Source organism: Ictidomys tridecemlineatus, chromosome 3, assembly GCF_052094955.1.
Source record: "Ictidomys tridecemlineatus isolate mIctTri1 chromosome 3, mIctTri1.hap1, whole genome shotgun sequence".
Lineage (NCBI taxonomy): Eukaryota > Metazoa > Chordata > Mammalia > Rodentia > Sciuridae > Ictidomys > Ictidomys tridecemlineatus.
In genome coordinates, this window is record NC_135479.1 from 39,596,901 (window position 1) to 39,613,395 (window position 16,495).

Below are 16,495 nucleotides of genomic sequence, written 5' to 3' on the forward strand. Positions count from 1 at the left end.
GTTTGAAGCCAGCCTCAGCAACTAGCAAGGCCCTAAGTAATTTGGTAAGACCCTGTCTCAAAAATAAAAATAAATAGGGCTAGAGATATGGCTCAGAGGTAAAGCACTCCTAGCTTCAATCCGAAGTACCCAAAACAACAAGAATCCTATTATGTTGATAATCTGTTTCACCCTTTTCTCAGGAACACAACTAAATTCTTGGGAGTTTACTTCGCACCTGGGGATCTGGGTGCACAGGTTGTGTTGGAATCAGTTTATAAATCCAAAATGATATCAGCTAGTGGCCGGTGTAATCTGTACGGTTAAGCTTCACCAAGGAACTATAGCTGGCATTCAGTTCTGATTCTTCTTGCTTCCTTTCCACATTCCTAAAATCTTTATCTACACATATTTTCTTTTTGGTTTTCTTCTTTTCATGACAATAAAGTTAAAACAAGACTCCACTTTGAAACTCCGCACAAGCTTTTACACAGAATAGTGAGACCTATCAAATGACCACCGTGGTTCCTAGCGCCTCCTGTTGGTGGCACACGGAATTGGCATGGTTAGGCTCTGGCCCCTGTGTACTGGCCAGCAAGTTCCTCAGTTGAGTTTGTGAAACAAACAGCTTCTATAATGTCAAAGTCACCTACGGCTCAGCCAGATAGCAACATTCTCCTCTCTCTTTCTCTATCGTGAAGGTGTGGCGGGGCACCTTGGCCCGCATGCGGTACAGGAGGACCAAGGCGGCTCTGACAATAATCAGGTACTACCGGCGTTACAAAGTCAAGTCCTACATCCACGAGGTGGCCAAGCGCTTCCAGGGCGTCAAGACCATGAGAGACTATGGGAAGCACGTGAAGTGGCCGGCCCCTCCTAAAGTTCTGCGCCGATTTGAGGAATCCCTCCAGGCCATTTTTAATAGGTAAGAGCTTGTCCCTGTGTGCCACATCCATGTAGAGCAGCACCCTTAACACATAGTCACAAGTCCTGGACACTCACGCTGGCTCTGCTCTTGCTGTTGTGACATTTACCTATCCCTGTGTCTTCAGTTTTATAGATTTTGCTTTCAGAGGGCATCTTCTTGCCTCTCAAAATAATGACACTGCCAATTTATTTTTCCTGTAGCAGTTGACAGCAGCATGCCATAACCCCTGGGTGGAAGCCACATTTAGAAAAGCTACTGGCATGCTGTCTCTCCTTTGTTATTAGCAAAAATAACTATTTCTTGAAGTCACCCCCACATAACTCATACTAGGAAGCCCATTGATCCCTTCAGAGCATCGGGTCCAAGTCCAGCTGTGCCTGAGACTCCCAGGGAGTTTATGAAACACCAACTTCCAGAGAGTTCTGTTCAGTGGAGCTGGGGGTAGGGCCCAGGCAAAGGGCCTTTTAAGGTTTCCCTGGTGATTTTTAAGTACAGCCACGGAGGAAAAACAACTATTTTAGACTAAGCTATTTTTTTTTATATAAACATCCATGTAAACTTTGGTACCTTTCCAACTGATCTTCATTTTCTTTTTTTTTTTTTTATAACCTGCCCTGAATCTGAGTCTGTCTTTACATAAGTCCTTCCTCATCACTTTTGGAGCTTATTTGTTGCTTGTGTGCACCAGATATACAGTTGTCCTCCAGTGACTCCAGGGGATCCATTGCAGGGCCCCCTGTGAACACCAAAATCTGCAGATGCTCACTCCCCTTATGTAAAATGGTGTCACCTCTGCATGCACATCTTCCCACATGCTTTAAATCATCTCTGGATTAGTCATAATTCCTAATACAATGTATATGCTGTGTAAATCATTGTTATGCTGTATTGTTTAGGCAATAATGACAAGAAAAACGTCTGTATGTATTCAATGAAGTCACACAATTTTTAATCCAAAATTAATTGAATCCCTGGATGTGAAACCCATAGTTACAAAGCACTGACTGTATGTAGCTTTATCTTATAAACTTAGCTAGCAGTTCTCAAATAGTCATTTGATATCATTAAATAAAAGAATACTAATAATATACTGAATGTAAAAGAACTTATAATTCTGTGTTAAATAAGAATCTATCTTCTTTAGATTTTGCTCTATATAACCAGTAGAAGGTATCAAAAAGATAAAATGAAAGAAAACCTCTTTACCATGTACCTCATTTGCATTTTTAAAAAATAGGAAGTGAATGCTCATAAAAAAGAGATCAGCCATGTGCAGTTTTTAAATTTTCTATGGGTCTGTAAGTGTGCCAATCACTTATTTATGCTATTTTATTATTTAAAGGTCTGTTTATGCTGAGCTCAGTTTTGGCACACACCTGTAATCCCAGCTACTTGGGTAGCTGAGGCAGGAAGATTGCATTCAAGGCCAGCCTAGGCAACTTAGCAAGACCCTGTCTCAAATTTTTAAAAAGTATGGGGGGAGCTGGGATGTAGGTCAGCAATGGAACACTCCTATGTTTAATCTCTAATGTTGAAAAGAAAAAGATCAAACAATATATTTGAAAACAGAAGTTTCTCAATCCTCAAGTCTTAAGATACAATACTATAAGTGTTAGTTTTCAATCTTGACAGGCTTTTTTTTGTGTGTGGGGTGGGGGTGTACTAGGGATTGAACTCAGGGGTACTCAATCTCTGAGCCATATCCCCAGTCCTATTTTGTATTTTATTTAGAGACAGGGTCTCACTGAGTTGCTTAGTGCCTCATCATTGCTGAGGCTGGCTTTGAATTTGCAATCCTCCTGCCTCAGCCTCCCAAGCTACGAGTTTTATAGGCATGTGCTACTGCGCCAGGCTCAGGCTTTTTAATACATAGATAAAATACTCTCATGAATGGCATCATCTACAATCTTTACTTTTCTATGATTTAAAAGTAATTAAGCTATACTTAAAAGCATGCTCATTGTTTAAGTGAAACATAGGTTATAATGTTAAAATCCTCCATATCTCTCTTGCCATGCTATTTCCTCTCCCTGGAATGACTATTCATCAACAATTAGTATCCTTCTAAACCTTTTTCTATGTGTTTCTGAACACACACACACACACACACACACACACACACACACACACACTTGGGGACAGCATGATAGAGTGGTTAAAAATACAGACCCCAGTTGGGCACAGTGGTGCACACCTGTAATCCCAGTGACTTGGGAGGCTGAGGCAGGAGGATTGAAAGTTCAAGGCTAGCCTCAGCAACTTAACAGGGTCCTAAGCAACTTAGTGAGACCCTGTCTCAAAAAAATAAAAAGGACTGGGGATGTGGCTCAGTTGCAAAGCCCTGAAGACTGATTCAATACCCAATACCAAAAAAAAAAAAAAGAAAGAAAGAAACAATCCATAGAGCCCTGGGGCCTGGCTGTTCTGACTCTGCAGTGGACTAGCTGTGTAACTTTGGGCCAGCATCTCAGTGCTTCAATTTTATAATAACGACACCTGCGTCAGAGGGTTACTGGAAGGTTTCAGACGGTGCCTGTCACGTAATAAGTGCTCTGGAAATGTTTGCCCATGCTGTGAGTGCACTGCACAAACACAGCCACATGCCACTTGGGCTTTCCCCCTCCTGTCTTTTTTACATGAGCAGGATGATATAGATGGTCCTATGACTTCAGTTAAAAACAAGTCATGAACACCAGTCCACGACAATCAAGAGAAAATCAGGAGAAAATCCACAGAAAACTGTGCTCGATTTCTGTTAGATTACATTGTGGCCTACACAGTCTTCTTTTTACATTTTGAGGTTTTCTTTGTGGCCCAGATTGATTAATCTGCGTAAAATCGAATTTACACATTCAGCAGATATTTACCTAACACCTGCTGTGTTGCGGAGGATACCGACCTGGGTCCCAGGGATGTGGTGACAAACAAGAAGGATGGGAAAGACAAACTCAGCCCCCCAGGAGTTACAGTCGAGCACATGACAATAATGTGTCTGCTCTGTTTGTCGTCTGTACACACACCGCGTATACTCTCACGCGCTCTCGATGAATTTCCCATTTGTATTCATCCACTCAGAAGTCAGCAAACTTTTCCTGTAGTGAATGTTTTAGGCCTTACAGACAGCATGTGGTCTCTAACACATTCTTCTTTGGTTTGGTTTGGTTTGGTTAAAAACATAATGATGTAAAGACTCTCCTTAGCTGATAAGCTGTACAAAAGCACACCGTGGGTTACATGTGGTACAAGCTATGGCTTACCAATCCTGATCTTGAACTCTTTCATCTGTGGACTACTGAGAAAAGTGCATTAAAGGAGTCAATAGTCATTGTTGGAGTCTTGTTTTTATTTTTCTGGAATCACAATGCGTATCTGTGTTTAAGATCGCTGCTCTTCTTCACATTAATTCTTTTCGGTCAAGCCTGCTTCATGCCCAGCTTTGTCCCTTTTCCATGTCCTCAGGCTGCTGGTTTATGAGCTGCTGGTGGTTTGCATAACCAGGATGAGAAGCCCGCGTGGTCTCTCCACAGTGGTGCCGTCAGGTCCCCTGTGCCCCAGCAGTCTGCCTTTGTGCCTCTGTAGTCAGGCAGATGTGAGCCTTGTCCTGGGCCACCATGGACAGTAAAGAAGGACAGCCTGAGCAGGCATAGGCTGGAATCAGAGCAGCAGTCAGAGCAGAGCCAATAATGAAATCTAGATCTCAAGAGTTCATTAGGGCAGTTGCTGAGAAAGCCGCTTAGTGTGGCAGAGCCTGCCTGTCACCAGTGTCCTCCACTGCTCCATGCCTGTCACTTTTCTAGCCTCTTTGGTCTTGACCTTAGGACAGTCTGTCTCATGACTCCAGGTGCTGTAGGAAGGAGGGAGGAGGTTCTTGCTGAGGTGCTGAGCCTTTGCTTTCCCATGATTGTTGTGCCATTGCTGATCCTCGCTGCCGGGCAAGGTGTCCGACCTCACATGACCAGACAGTTCATGTGCAGGGAACTGGCAAAGCTCCCACCTTAAAAATCCGTCACCTCCTGCCCCGATACTAGCCCCTGCTGCTTGGGCTTAAGGACTCTCTGGGCCTCATTAAGAAACCCATGCGGCCTGAGGATTCCTCCCGCACTGAGCCACCTCTCCAGCCCCACCCTGTCTGCTTCATATCTTCCAGAAAGCCTTCGCACCTTCCAGTTGATTGACATCATTCCCATGTCCTGGTGGTGTTTTCATTTTCCCCTTATTTTTAGATTTATTCAGTGATCTCAGGGAGAATTTTCAATTTCAGTTGAATCTTGTTCTAGTATTCCGCAGGAGCATCATTTGAGAACCTTTGGCCTGACGGTTTGTCTCATTAGAGGAAGTTCAGTCTGCTTTCCACCCACCCTGCTTCAAACTCCTGTGGCAGAAAAGAAGACAGAAATAGGCTGAGATGCTGCAAGGAGCATTAAACACCTCAGACCTGTTTTTCTCAATCAGGATTTTATTTGGTTTATGCTTTAGTTGTTTTAAGGGGAAAAAAAAAAAAACCTTAGAGTCATCATGAACCCCCCCTTTCCCCCACATCTAGTCAGCAAATCCGATTGGCTCTTCCTTCAGAATGTGTCCAAAACTCATCTTCACCTTCACCACCACCTCCCTGGCCAGGCCCCCTTCCTCCAGCTTGTACATTATGGAAATAGCCTCCTCACAGGTCGCCCTGTCCCCAGCCTGCAGCAATCACAATGATCCTATTACAGTGCGAGTCAGGTCACGTCCCTTCTTTGTCCAGAACCTCCCAGTGTCTTTTCATTCAGATGAAAGGCCAAAGTCCTGATAACCCTCTCCTGGTTCCGTGGATTCTGGTCTGCTCTCCCTCTCCCGACTCCCCCACCTCAGGCCTCTCCAGCTTCACAGGATCCTGGCTGCACCTCTGACCCGCCAAGCAGACCCATCTCCCAGCCTTGGCTGGCACCTGCCATGTTCTCCTCTTCCTGAAACGCACCTGCTCAGCTGTGCGTGTGGCTGGCTCCCTCGCTTCTGTGGCCTCTGCTCTTCTGTCCCCATCAGAGGTGCCCCCACCATACGCTCTGTGTAGGCACCACCACTAGTGGTCCTTCCTTCATGGCTCTACCTGCCCTCCCCGCCTAGTCCTGCAGGGCTGCCCCTCACACATGCTATATGTCTACTTGCCGAGTGTCTGAGCCTGTCACTCCACTCTAGAGTACAGGCACCTGTTAGAAAGGACCTCTGTCAGTTTGGCTTGTTGCTATGCCTTCCCTGCCTAGAACAGGGCCTGGAGTTCAGTGGGTGCCTTGGAAGCACTTCAGTGAATAAATGGGGTGACTCCATACGTCTTGTGCCCTGCGAACCCTACTTGAGTATCCCTTGTCAGAAATGCCTGGGACCAGGAATGTTTGAATTCGGAGGTTTTCACAGACTTAGAAGTATTCGCACCGACTTTACTGATTGAGTGGTACTCAGAAGTTCTGGGTTCCAGAGCATTTCAGATGTCTGATTTGGGGATTAGGGATGCTCGACTTGTATTACTGGGGCTCACGTGTCACATGTCTGGTTGCTTTTCAAGCACACAAACCACAAAGGAAGATTTAGAAAATCTTTGCATAAAACTGGGTGTTTTATAAACTTCTGTATACATTTGGGGAACATTTTCACTCTTTTTTAGTCTAGTTCGCAAGTGCTTTGGTTTCATTTACTTAGTGGCAGCTGAAGTTATTTTTGAGGATGAATGGGATTGTGTCTCTGAAGTCTCTCTGCTTGGTTTATTTCCCTGTAGATGGAGAGCAGCCCAGCTCATCAAGAGCATACCTGCTTCCGACCTGCCCCAGGTCAGGGCAAAGGTCGCAGCCATGGAAATGTTGAAGGGTCAGAGGGCTGACCTTGGGCTCCAGAGGGCCTGGGAGGGCAACTATCTTGCTTCGGTAAGTCCAGGAGGAGATCAGCATGGACTCGACTCCTGCTCCCTTTACAAAGGAAGAAGAATTTTTCTCCAAGAATTTATACGAAAGACAATAAAACACTTTCAGAAACTTAATGATTTCTGTGACAGGTGCCAAGTTAAAGGATTTTATCGCTTCTTAATGTACAGTGTTTGAAGTCATCCCTGCTTTTAAAAGGGCTCTCTGTTTTGTTCCATATGGATTAGGTACACTCTAGAACCCGGCTTTGAAAATCGAAAACTTCCCTGGAGTTATTCAGCCACTATTTTTAATTACCACCTTTATGTTAATTTATTCCAAAGCTACATTTTTGATTTAAATAATTTATGGGACCTTTACTAGCCTACCATCTGGGATGAAGAGATAAAAAGTTCACCTGTGAAACTCCACATGGGAATAGTTACAGAGCCACGTGCTAAACGGTGGCCGTGGCATCTACAGTGCCAAGCATTCTCGTGTCATGGTTTTCTGGTTTCTTTCAGAAGCCGGATACACCTCAGACCTCAGGCACGTTCGTCCCTGTTGCTAATGAACTGAAACGAAAGGACAAATACATGAACATCCTCTTTTCCTGTCACGTCCGTAAGGTAAGGCAAGCTTGAAACAGACTGTTTTGGGAAGAAAAGTCAAGACTCGGGTGACACTCACTAAAGTAGACCTGCAATGAGACACAACCCTTGTGTGCCAGGCCACAGCACCAGTGGGCCGTGCCTGGCTATGCCAAGGCATGTTGGAATGTCACAGGGATGTAAAGACTTTTGATAGCCATTTCTTCTTGGAGCAGATTGGGAAATCTCCAGGCCAGGGACATACCTTTCAGGGCACTCAGACCTTTCATAGCCCCTGCAGACCTGTATCTGGTGGTCCTTCAGCACTTTCTACACATAAAAACAAAAGCAGGGTTGGGGGAGGAAGAACATAATTTGGAAAAGAGGAGGCGGTCACACCAAGGTTTGGAGGGTGGGAGTAAACACTGATATGCTGTGAGTGTGTTTGCTCGTCTGAAGTGGAACACGTGGGCTGTCACCAGTCTGAACATGATGGTGGCTGGAAGTGGAAGTTGAGAAGTGGAAGGAAAGGGACACAGTCAAAGTATTTGTTTAGAAGAATAGAGAAGGCATTGAAATAATTTTAAAAGGGCATTTGTAAAATGATCCAAATAACTTTTAAAATATTGATGAAATGAATTTAAGAAACACTACTGCCTAGCCAGGCACAGTGGTGCATACCTATAGTCCCCATGACTCAGAAGGCCAAGGCAGGAGGATTGCAAGTTTGAGGCCAGCCTCAGTAACTTAGTAAGACCTTGTCTCAAAAGAAAAAGAAAAAAGGGACTGGGGGATGTGGTTCAATGGTAAGGCACTTCTGGGTCAATCTCCAGTTCTGCAAAAGTAGAGAAAGAGAAAACTGTTGCCTAGATTGATACAAGAAGAGATGTCAACATAAATATGGCACTGGCCAAAGGAGGAATTTTCTTTAATTATGAAAGAATTACCTCATAACAAAAATCCAACAATTTTAGGTGACTTTGCAGGTGCTTTGTTTCAAATGTTCAAAAAGGTATAATTACAGTATTATTCAGATCAGAAATGAAATATAGTTTTTAGATTGTAAGCTTGGCAAACTTTGAACTGTTGATTGCAGTTCACAGGCTCTAGGGAAACACTGTTGTAGGAATATTAGACACATTCTTCTGAGTGGACAATTTGGCAGTACCCGTCGACATGTAAAATGTCCATACTTCTTACTCCAAAAGCTCCATAAACCAGGATCTTTCTCTACAAATATATTTGCACAGGTATCCAAAGGAGATAGATATTTGAGTTTTTACATTGTAATGCAAAAAAAAAAATGGAGAGATGAAACTACATCAATAAATGTTTGAATTAATAAATTATAAGCGTACACAATAGAATACAATGTAGCTATTTATATGAATGGAAAATGGATATATGTGGAAGGGAAAGGGCACCAAAAAAATGTGAAACTATAGTTTTCAAGATGGTGGACATCAATCAAGGAAAGATAGTGACCCCGGAAATAGAAGAAAAAGTGAGGTAAGCTATAGTTAGCCAGTTATTGCCTGAGGGGCTCTCCAGTCTGGCCCCAGGAGGGGAGCCATGATAGAGACCAGAGATTCCCTAACTGAAAACACAGAGCTGAGAGCTGAGAAAGACCACAACCACTAGATTTGCAAAGCAGCATACTGCAGAAGAGAGAGCTGCAGGGAGAGAACATTCCAAAGTCCACTTTTCATATCCCGCTGAGTACTGATCAGACATGTAGACAAGGAAACTACTCAAGGCTGGAAAACCTCAGATGCGGGGGCATCAGTAGAATACGCACAAGGGAGTAATTAACCCTGAGTAAACACTGCTCCTGTCCTACTGAACAAATCTTAAAAGCACAACTGGAAAGACTCAAACTGTTTCTAAGTAACCTAACAGCATCCAAAAGCAGAACTCAAAAATGTTCATAGAAATATATGTACACACACACACACACACACACACACACACACACACACATATTCTTTTTTTTTTTTTCCTACTGGTATTTAAACCCAGGAGTACCTAACTGCTAAGCCACAGCCCCAGCTCTTTTTATTGTTTGAAACAGGGTCTCACTGCATTGCTTAGGGCCTCACTAAGTTACTGAGACTAGCCTCAAACTTGCAAGCTGGACATGGTGGAACGCACCTCTCATCTCAGTGATTTGGGAGGCTGGGGCAGGAAGATGGCAAGTTGGAGGCCAATCTGAGCAACTTAGCAAGACTCTGTCTCAAAAAAAAAAAAAAGAAAAGAAAAGAAAAACAAAGTATAGCAATAAAACTACCCAAAATTAGAGAAATGACTCATCAAAATTAGAGAAACAACACATCAGGAAGCTCTTAGGCAATTTCATGTGACCCTATATAAGTACATTTTCAATCCCTGAGGGAGAAAGGGGGAATTTTTTTTTAATTTAAAAAATAATTGCTGACATTTTTCTGAATTTGATGTAAAACATAAATGCATGTAACCAAGAGGCTGAACATATCCCAAAGCACAAGAAACTAAATTAGATCAAAGCACCCTGAGATCAGATTGCTCAATACCAGTAATAAAGAGGAAAAGGGACAGAGCAACAGAGATAAAGGTACATTCAGTATCTGATCAGAACTAACGCAAGTGGAAAGACAGTGGAGCAAAATCTACACAGTACTGTGGCCATGGACCAAACCTGATAACCGAGAATTCTATACCCAGCAAATGTATCTTCCAAAAAATCAAAGTGAAATAAAACCTTTTTTTAGACAAATCTGCAGATGTGCACTGCAGGGAATGTCAGGCAGAAGGAAACAGAAATGGAAATAAACTGTTGTAAGATTTTTATATCACACCTGAATTGATATAATATATCAGTAAATTGTTGTATATTATAAATGTATTCCACAAATTTTAGAACCACTAAAATAGCAAAACAAAGCTATAACTAATGAGTCAAAAAAGGAGATGAAATGAAACAATCATTTTCTAAAATCTCAATATAAAATAAGTCGGAAAATGTAGGAAAGGGAATAAAGGAGACAAAGAATAAATAGGAAAAATACAGAACAAATTGAAAAGTGGTGGATTTAAACCTAACCATATGGACAATCACATTAAGTGCCAGTGGTCAAAACATCACAATTAAAAGGAAAAAATGTGCCCTCTGGGCCCATGGAGATGTTCACTAAATGGGAAACTCTCCAAACCAAACAGCTTAGCTTTCATGGAGCCTCCTCATTACATAGGCATGATTGATTAAATCATTACCTAATGGTAATTAACTTTGTCCCCAACCCCAGCCCCTCTTCTCTCTCTGAAGGTGCTTAGGGAGGCTATTAAAAGTTTCAACCCTGTAATCATGCCTTGGTCTTTTTGGCAACCAGTCCCCATCCTGAAACTAGGAGCCCCCAGTCACTAGTCATTTCATTAGCAGACAAAAAAACACTCATCACTCTAGAGATTCTAAAGGTCTTAGAAGCTCTTGTCAGAAACCTAGGGCGAAGACTAAATATTATACCAAAATACAATTCTAGGACTGGGGATGTGGCTCAAGAGGTAGCATGCTTGCCTGGCATGCGTGCGGCCCAGGTTCGATCCTCAGCACCACACACAAACAAAGATGTTGTGTCCACCGAAAACTAAAAAATAAATATTAAAAAATTCTCTCTCTCTCTCTCTCTTTAAAAAAATACAATTCTATATTTTATGTGGTACTGAGACAAATATATATATATTTAGTTTTGCAAGGGTTTTGCAAGCTCTGTATCAGAACCCAGACAAAAACTTAATGCAGACTGAGCATCCTTGATTCAAAAATTCAAAACCTGAAATAATATGGAATCTGAAATGTTTTGAGTGCCAGCATTACATTAAAAAATGTTTCATATTTTGGAATTCTGTATTAAGGATGCTCAACCAGTAAAGTCTATGCAAATATTCCAAAATCTGAAGAACTCCCCAGATCTGAAACACTTCTGGTCCCAAGCATTTTGGATATGGGATATTCAAACTATATATTTCTTATTGCCACAAGCTTGTATAGGTTTTTTAATAAATCATAGAGCACCCAGTTTTAAAGTTAGACGAAAATGTCATCAAGAAGAGATTACTGGTAATATCTCAGAGTGGTTACCACAGCCGAGTCCAGATTTGAACATAGAAATCGAGAAACTCTTTTTATGAAGTGTACCTAGAGTTAATGAGACAATCAAGAAAAGACTTTTGCCAACAAGATTTACACACCCACATGAATAATAAAAGACATGATGCCAGTTTGTGAATGTTAACCAAGGAGTGTACCATTTTAGTGAGTCCTTATAGCCAGTATCTAGCATACATCTTTTCTAGTATCAAGATCTCCAGGCAGTCAAAATAATAATCAGAACAATTGATCAAAGAGAGTTGGACAGTTTTGAAAATTAGGTCTTTCACCCCAGAAAAGCCTAATGTGTCTCCTTCCAGCAAGGACAGCTTAATGTCTGACAATTTTATCCTGGGTTCTTCTGGCTAAAAACTGAAAATGAAAATGTTTTGTCATGTTCTTGAATTGCTAAGTTCAATACAAAATACTCTTTCTTCACAGTGTAGCTTAGATAAGGTCCTCTTTAGAGCTCTTCAGTCCCAAAGATACACCAAAGGCAAGCTCAATATGACTTCAGCAGAGCCCTCTTCTTTATGCTTTCTTTTTGAAACAGCCACTTTGCATTAACTGGAGTTATAAAACCTCCTTTAAGGTGAGAGACTTTGGCAGATAGCTCCTCTCACCCATACTCTCTGGGTATGTGTCCTCTCTGGTCTGACTCTCCAGGGAAGCATTCTCTCGGGCCCCTGTGGTACTAAGTAAACGTATAAACAGATCACTTGAAGTGTTTAGAAAAAAGCAGGATGTTAGAGATGTTTTTTCCTTGGGTCGATGATTTTAGCTTTGGATAGAAGAAACAATATGAGATCTTTTAGTACCGAGTCTTTGGACCTCTTTTTCTATTACTTTATGATTTAAGTGGTATAAAAACAGTGTTCCTGTGCCATACTTGTCCTAAGTTTGGAATTCACATATGTATGTGGAGTAATTCTCTTTGCTGTTTTGGTACAGCTAAGTTATGAGACTTAAAGCTTTTACATTGTTATACAATGCCCTTCACTAGAGTCATGTTGTAAGGATGATTTAAGTTGCTGAAATGGAAGATAAATGTGTCCTTTTTAGAAATTATATTTTCTGCATATAAAAAATACAATCTTGGGGCTGGAGTTGTAGCTCAGCAGTAGAACACTTGCCTTGTATGCTTGAGGCACTGCATTCCGATTCCCAGCACCACATATAAATAAGCAAATAAAATAAAGGCCCATCAACAACTTTAAAAATATTAAAAATATATATATATATATATATAAAATCTTTCTTAACAGAACTTTGATACAGTTGCTGCCTGTGAGGTTCTGTTAATGCTTTTCAGATTAATTCTTGGACATATCATGGAAAAGGAAACATGGCCTTTTTGGTTTGACCCTGGAATGACCTTGCGAAATTATGCAGCAAGGTTTTTTAAATCATATTCTTTTGCATCACATTCACATATTTCTCAATATGATTCCACAAAAGATGAGGAGCATACCTTTTGCTTATTGTTCAGATTCTATTTTAGATATTCTCTATTCTACATATTCCACTGGAGATGAGGATCAGTGTTCTCCAACGTGGGTAAATGCAATTTGGAAACACTGGATTAAACTGCTATTTAAACGCAGAATTCTCAGAGCACTTAATATGTGCCTAGGTAATGAATTATCCTTGTGGTGGCCTTGGTTGTGATTAAGAAAACCTTGCTGAACAATTGTTTCTCAAACCAAGTGGGCCATGGAACCCTTCCTTTTGGAGAGTCCCACACAAGGCCCGTGTGGTGCCAAGCAGCCTGGCAGTGCTCGACCTCGCCTCATTGCAAGGCTTCCAAGAAGCACCCAACCTCTGTTATGGCAAAAATGGAGGTTGTTTGAGGCTGTTTACCAAGAGCCATAACAATTTACCACCTAGACTCTATTTTACTCTTAATTACTGACAACATTTTTTTTTTTTTTTGTCAAATTGACTGGAAAATATGCTCTGGTTATAAAGGAAGTGTTTACAGAATCAGCTGATTTCTAAAACTATAAGGCAGAGAGAAAAGATTGAATATACCTCAAACTCAGATTTGAATTCCTGTTCACTCTGTCCTTCTCCCATCAGTAAACCCTGCGGGTCCCATCCTCCATCCTAATTCAGTCAGCCGAGTTCTCACTGTAGTGCGCTGTGTTTTCAAGTCAATCTCCAACTTCCTTGTTGGCATCTTGGAAGTAAGGATTTAGGAGGAGGGCAGGGGATGCTACACCACAGCTCCGTCTCCTGGTCAGCTAGGGGAGGGCTGTTTGTTTTTGCCTGATTTTGTTTTGTTTGCTTTTCCTTCTACTCACTGAGAAACTTGGCATTTCAGTGTTATTAGGTGGCATTTTTAGTGCTAGGTACCTCATTTAAAATACAACTGCTTAGTCTAAGTTTGAAACAAGTTAAAATGTCCTGTGGTTAGTTTCGTCTCTTAGGAAAAGATTTGCCTGCAGATGGGGGCATTCGCTGACCCTCTATCTAATAACCTAGCACCCTACAGAAGAATACACATACATATATACTCACACATTTATATTTTCTCCCAATCTCATTATCTAGTTTTATTTTCTTTATATTATCATATGAATTTATTTTCACTTATTAGTCTCTAATTCATCTTACCCCCTTATACTGGTCTCCACTTCATATTATAACCAAGGGCTTCATGTCATTGCTTTATGTAAATTAGGCTGTCTTCTAATTATTGGACTATATTTGCTTTTTGTTTATTCTACATAGAAGTCCCTTATCAGTTAAATGATTTGCAAAAATTTTCTCCACTTCCGTGGGTTTGTTTTTTCATCTTGTTGATGGTATCTGGGTTTATATATTTTTAGTCTTTGAATTCTGTGTTTCTCTTGTCTTCCCTGTTACACTGTAAATCTTCAGTTGCTAAATTCCATGCATCTCTTTTGCGTTCCCTGTTGCATCCCGTGGAGTGGCCACACATGATACCCATCTGTTAAAGGGTTTATCTTCACGGTTAGTCACCTCTGCCCCCTTGACGTTTCCACACGGATAGCTTGATTTGATTCTTGGTGACATACTATGCTGTATTGGTTTGTTTTCCTACAGGTGAATCGATTTAGTAAGGTGGAAGACCGAGCCATTTTTGTCACTGACCGTCACCTGTATAAAATGGATCCCACTAAACAGTACAAGGTGATGAAGACCATCCCTCTGTACAATGTAAGTACTCTGTGCTCTCCACGCCGGTGCTCATGGGCCACCTGTAGGCCCACAGACTGCCCCCTCTGCTCTCTGGAGCCCCAGGGAGCTGTTGCCTTTGTGTTCCTGACATTTTACTCCAATCTTGCATTTTATACAAATGCTCAATTTTCCATAGGCATGATCCAAAGTTCCCAGTGGATTAACAAAGGCATTTTATAAAAAGTGTAAGGACTATGGATCTGCGGGATCTTTATTACTAATTCTACTTACTGCTTGATTGTGCTGGTGCATAATATGTTTTCTTATTTTTAAAAGGCTTGGTTTTTTTTATGGAAATGGAATCAAATAGAAAAACAGCAGGGAATTACTTTGTGAAAATATTACTGCTCTTTAAAATATAAAACATAAGCGGCTTCTGAAAGTTCTCACCAACATAGTTTATATGCCCCTGTTTGCCGATTGTGAGGTCTCTGGTCCAAACCCACTATTGTTCACTGTATCCTGAGGGTTTTCAAATTCTGAAATCATTTTTTATCTGAACATGGAATTTTTGCCTTGAATCTCAGTATGAGATTGTTGGGTTCGTTGTTTTCATAACTATTCTGGTTCTTCAGAAAGATCCTACAGGACTCCTGGATCTGTTCATGTGTCAGGTGATTTCTCAGTCTCCTAGTTTAACAGAGGAAGTCAGTTTGTCCAGTGCTAAGATCTATAAAGAGTGTATGGAGAGCATTTTAAATTCCTTTGATCCCTGCAAAAGGGAACAGGAAACATTACTGTTCTGTGGTTTTATTTTGGTATACCAGGGGTCTTTCGGTCATAAGAAACAAAGAAGTCAAACTATTCCTGGCTTCGCTGAATGACAGAAGGCCCTGGTGGGGGTCTGGGACACGCCCTTGTTGTATCACCCTCCCCCCAACCCTTCCACATGCACCCTGCTCCTTGTTAATAGGCGGCCAGGGGGTTGCAGCCAAGAAGAAGATGACTTTTCGAGGTGCTTGACTGTGTGTAGTCTTCTTGGCAAAGACTGTGTTCTTACAGCCCAACCCTGGGTAAGCCCAATAACCTGCAGTCTCAGGGCGGGAGATGGAGGAGGGCAAGGGAAACAACCCATATTGTGTCAAAGTCTCATGAAGCGTGAAGTCAAAGAAAAATAAATTGTGGTATGAGTTTTATTTATTTTCCCTGCATTTCTGTTAGGGAGAAATCCATCAGGCACATGATATAAATTCAATGAATAGTTGAACAATATTTTGAACTAAAATTATTTTCCAAAATTATCTTCCTTTTTCACCTTGACTGGTTTGTACTAATAGTCACTGTTTCCTGTCACCACCACTATCGTCATCATCACTATCTCTAATTACACTAATAACATAAAATATCATTAAAATAATACTTAAGTACTCTAGTAAATGTGGTGTTGGTGGGATAGGGCACTTTGATGCAAGTGCTCTCAGAGCTCCGTCACCCTCCTTCATATTCCTGTGCCATTTCTGTGCATGCAGCCTGATTTCCAGCAGCCCAATGTCTCTGTAGAAGGCAGCCCTCGGCCAGCACCCAAGCTGCCCTCCCACAGAAAGGCTGGGTGCCCAGCCACACAGTGAGTCAGGGCAGGAGTGTGGTGCTCCCGCTCCATACTCACTGGCCAAGATAATTCCCCAGAGCTGCCCTGCAGCAGCCCAAAGCCCATGTCCTCGGCTCCCTGAGCCACCTCCCTTTCCCTTGTCACTGTCCTTGCACTTCCCACATCAGCCTCTCAAACTCATCAGCTGGCTCCTTAGGGTCTGCTTCTGGAAGGAACTAATGTCAGAAGAGTGCAAGCTCCAAGGAGGGAGTG

The 16,495-nt window shown here is 41.8% G+C and overlaps 1 protein-coding gene across 2 annotated transcripts in view; it reads left to right on the forward strand.

Annotated features, from left to right (window-relative positions):
• The window catches only part of Myo1d (myosin ID), a 304,749-nt gene that overhangs the window by 171,965 nt on the left and 116,289 nt on the right, over positions 1-16,495 (forward strand). Inside the window, exons 17-20 of one of the 2 annotated variants that reach the window (XM_040269138.2) lie at positions 681-904; positions 6,657-6,801; positions 7,305-7,406; positions 14,560-14,673. In XM_040269138.2, the coding sequence (XP_040125072.2) occupies positions 681-904; positions 6,657-6,801; positions 7,305-7,406; positions 14,560-14,673 (585 nt within the window). Of the gene's footprint in view, positions 1-680; positions 905-6,656; positions 6,802-7,301; positions 7,407-14,559; positions 14,674-16,495 lie in introns of both variants that reach the window. The other variant, XM_005327778.5, reaches the window with a different exon arrangement.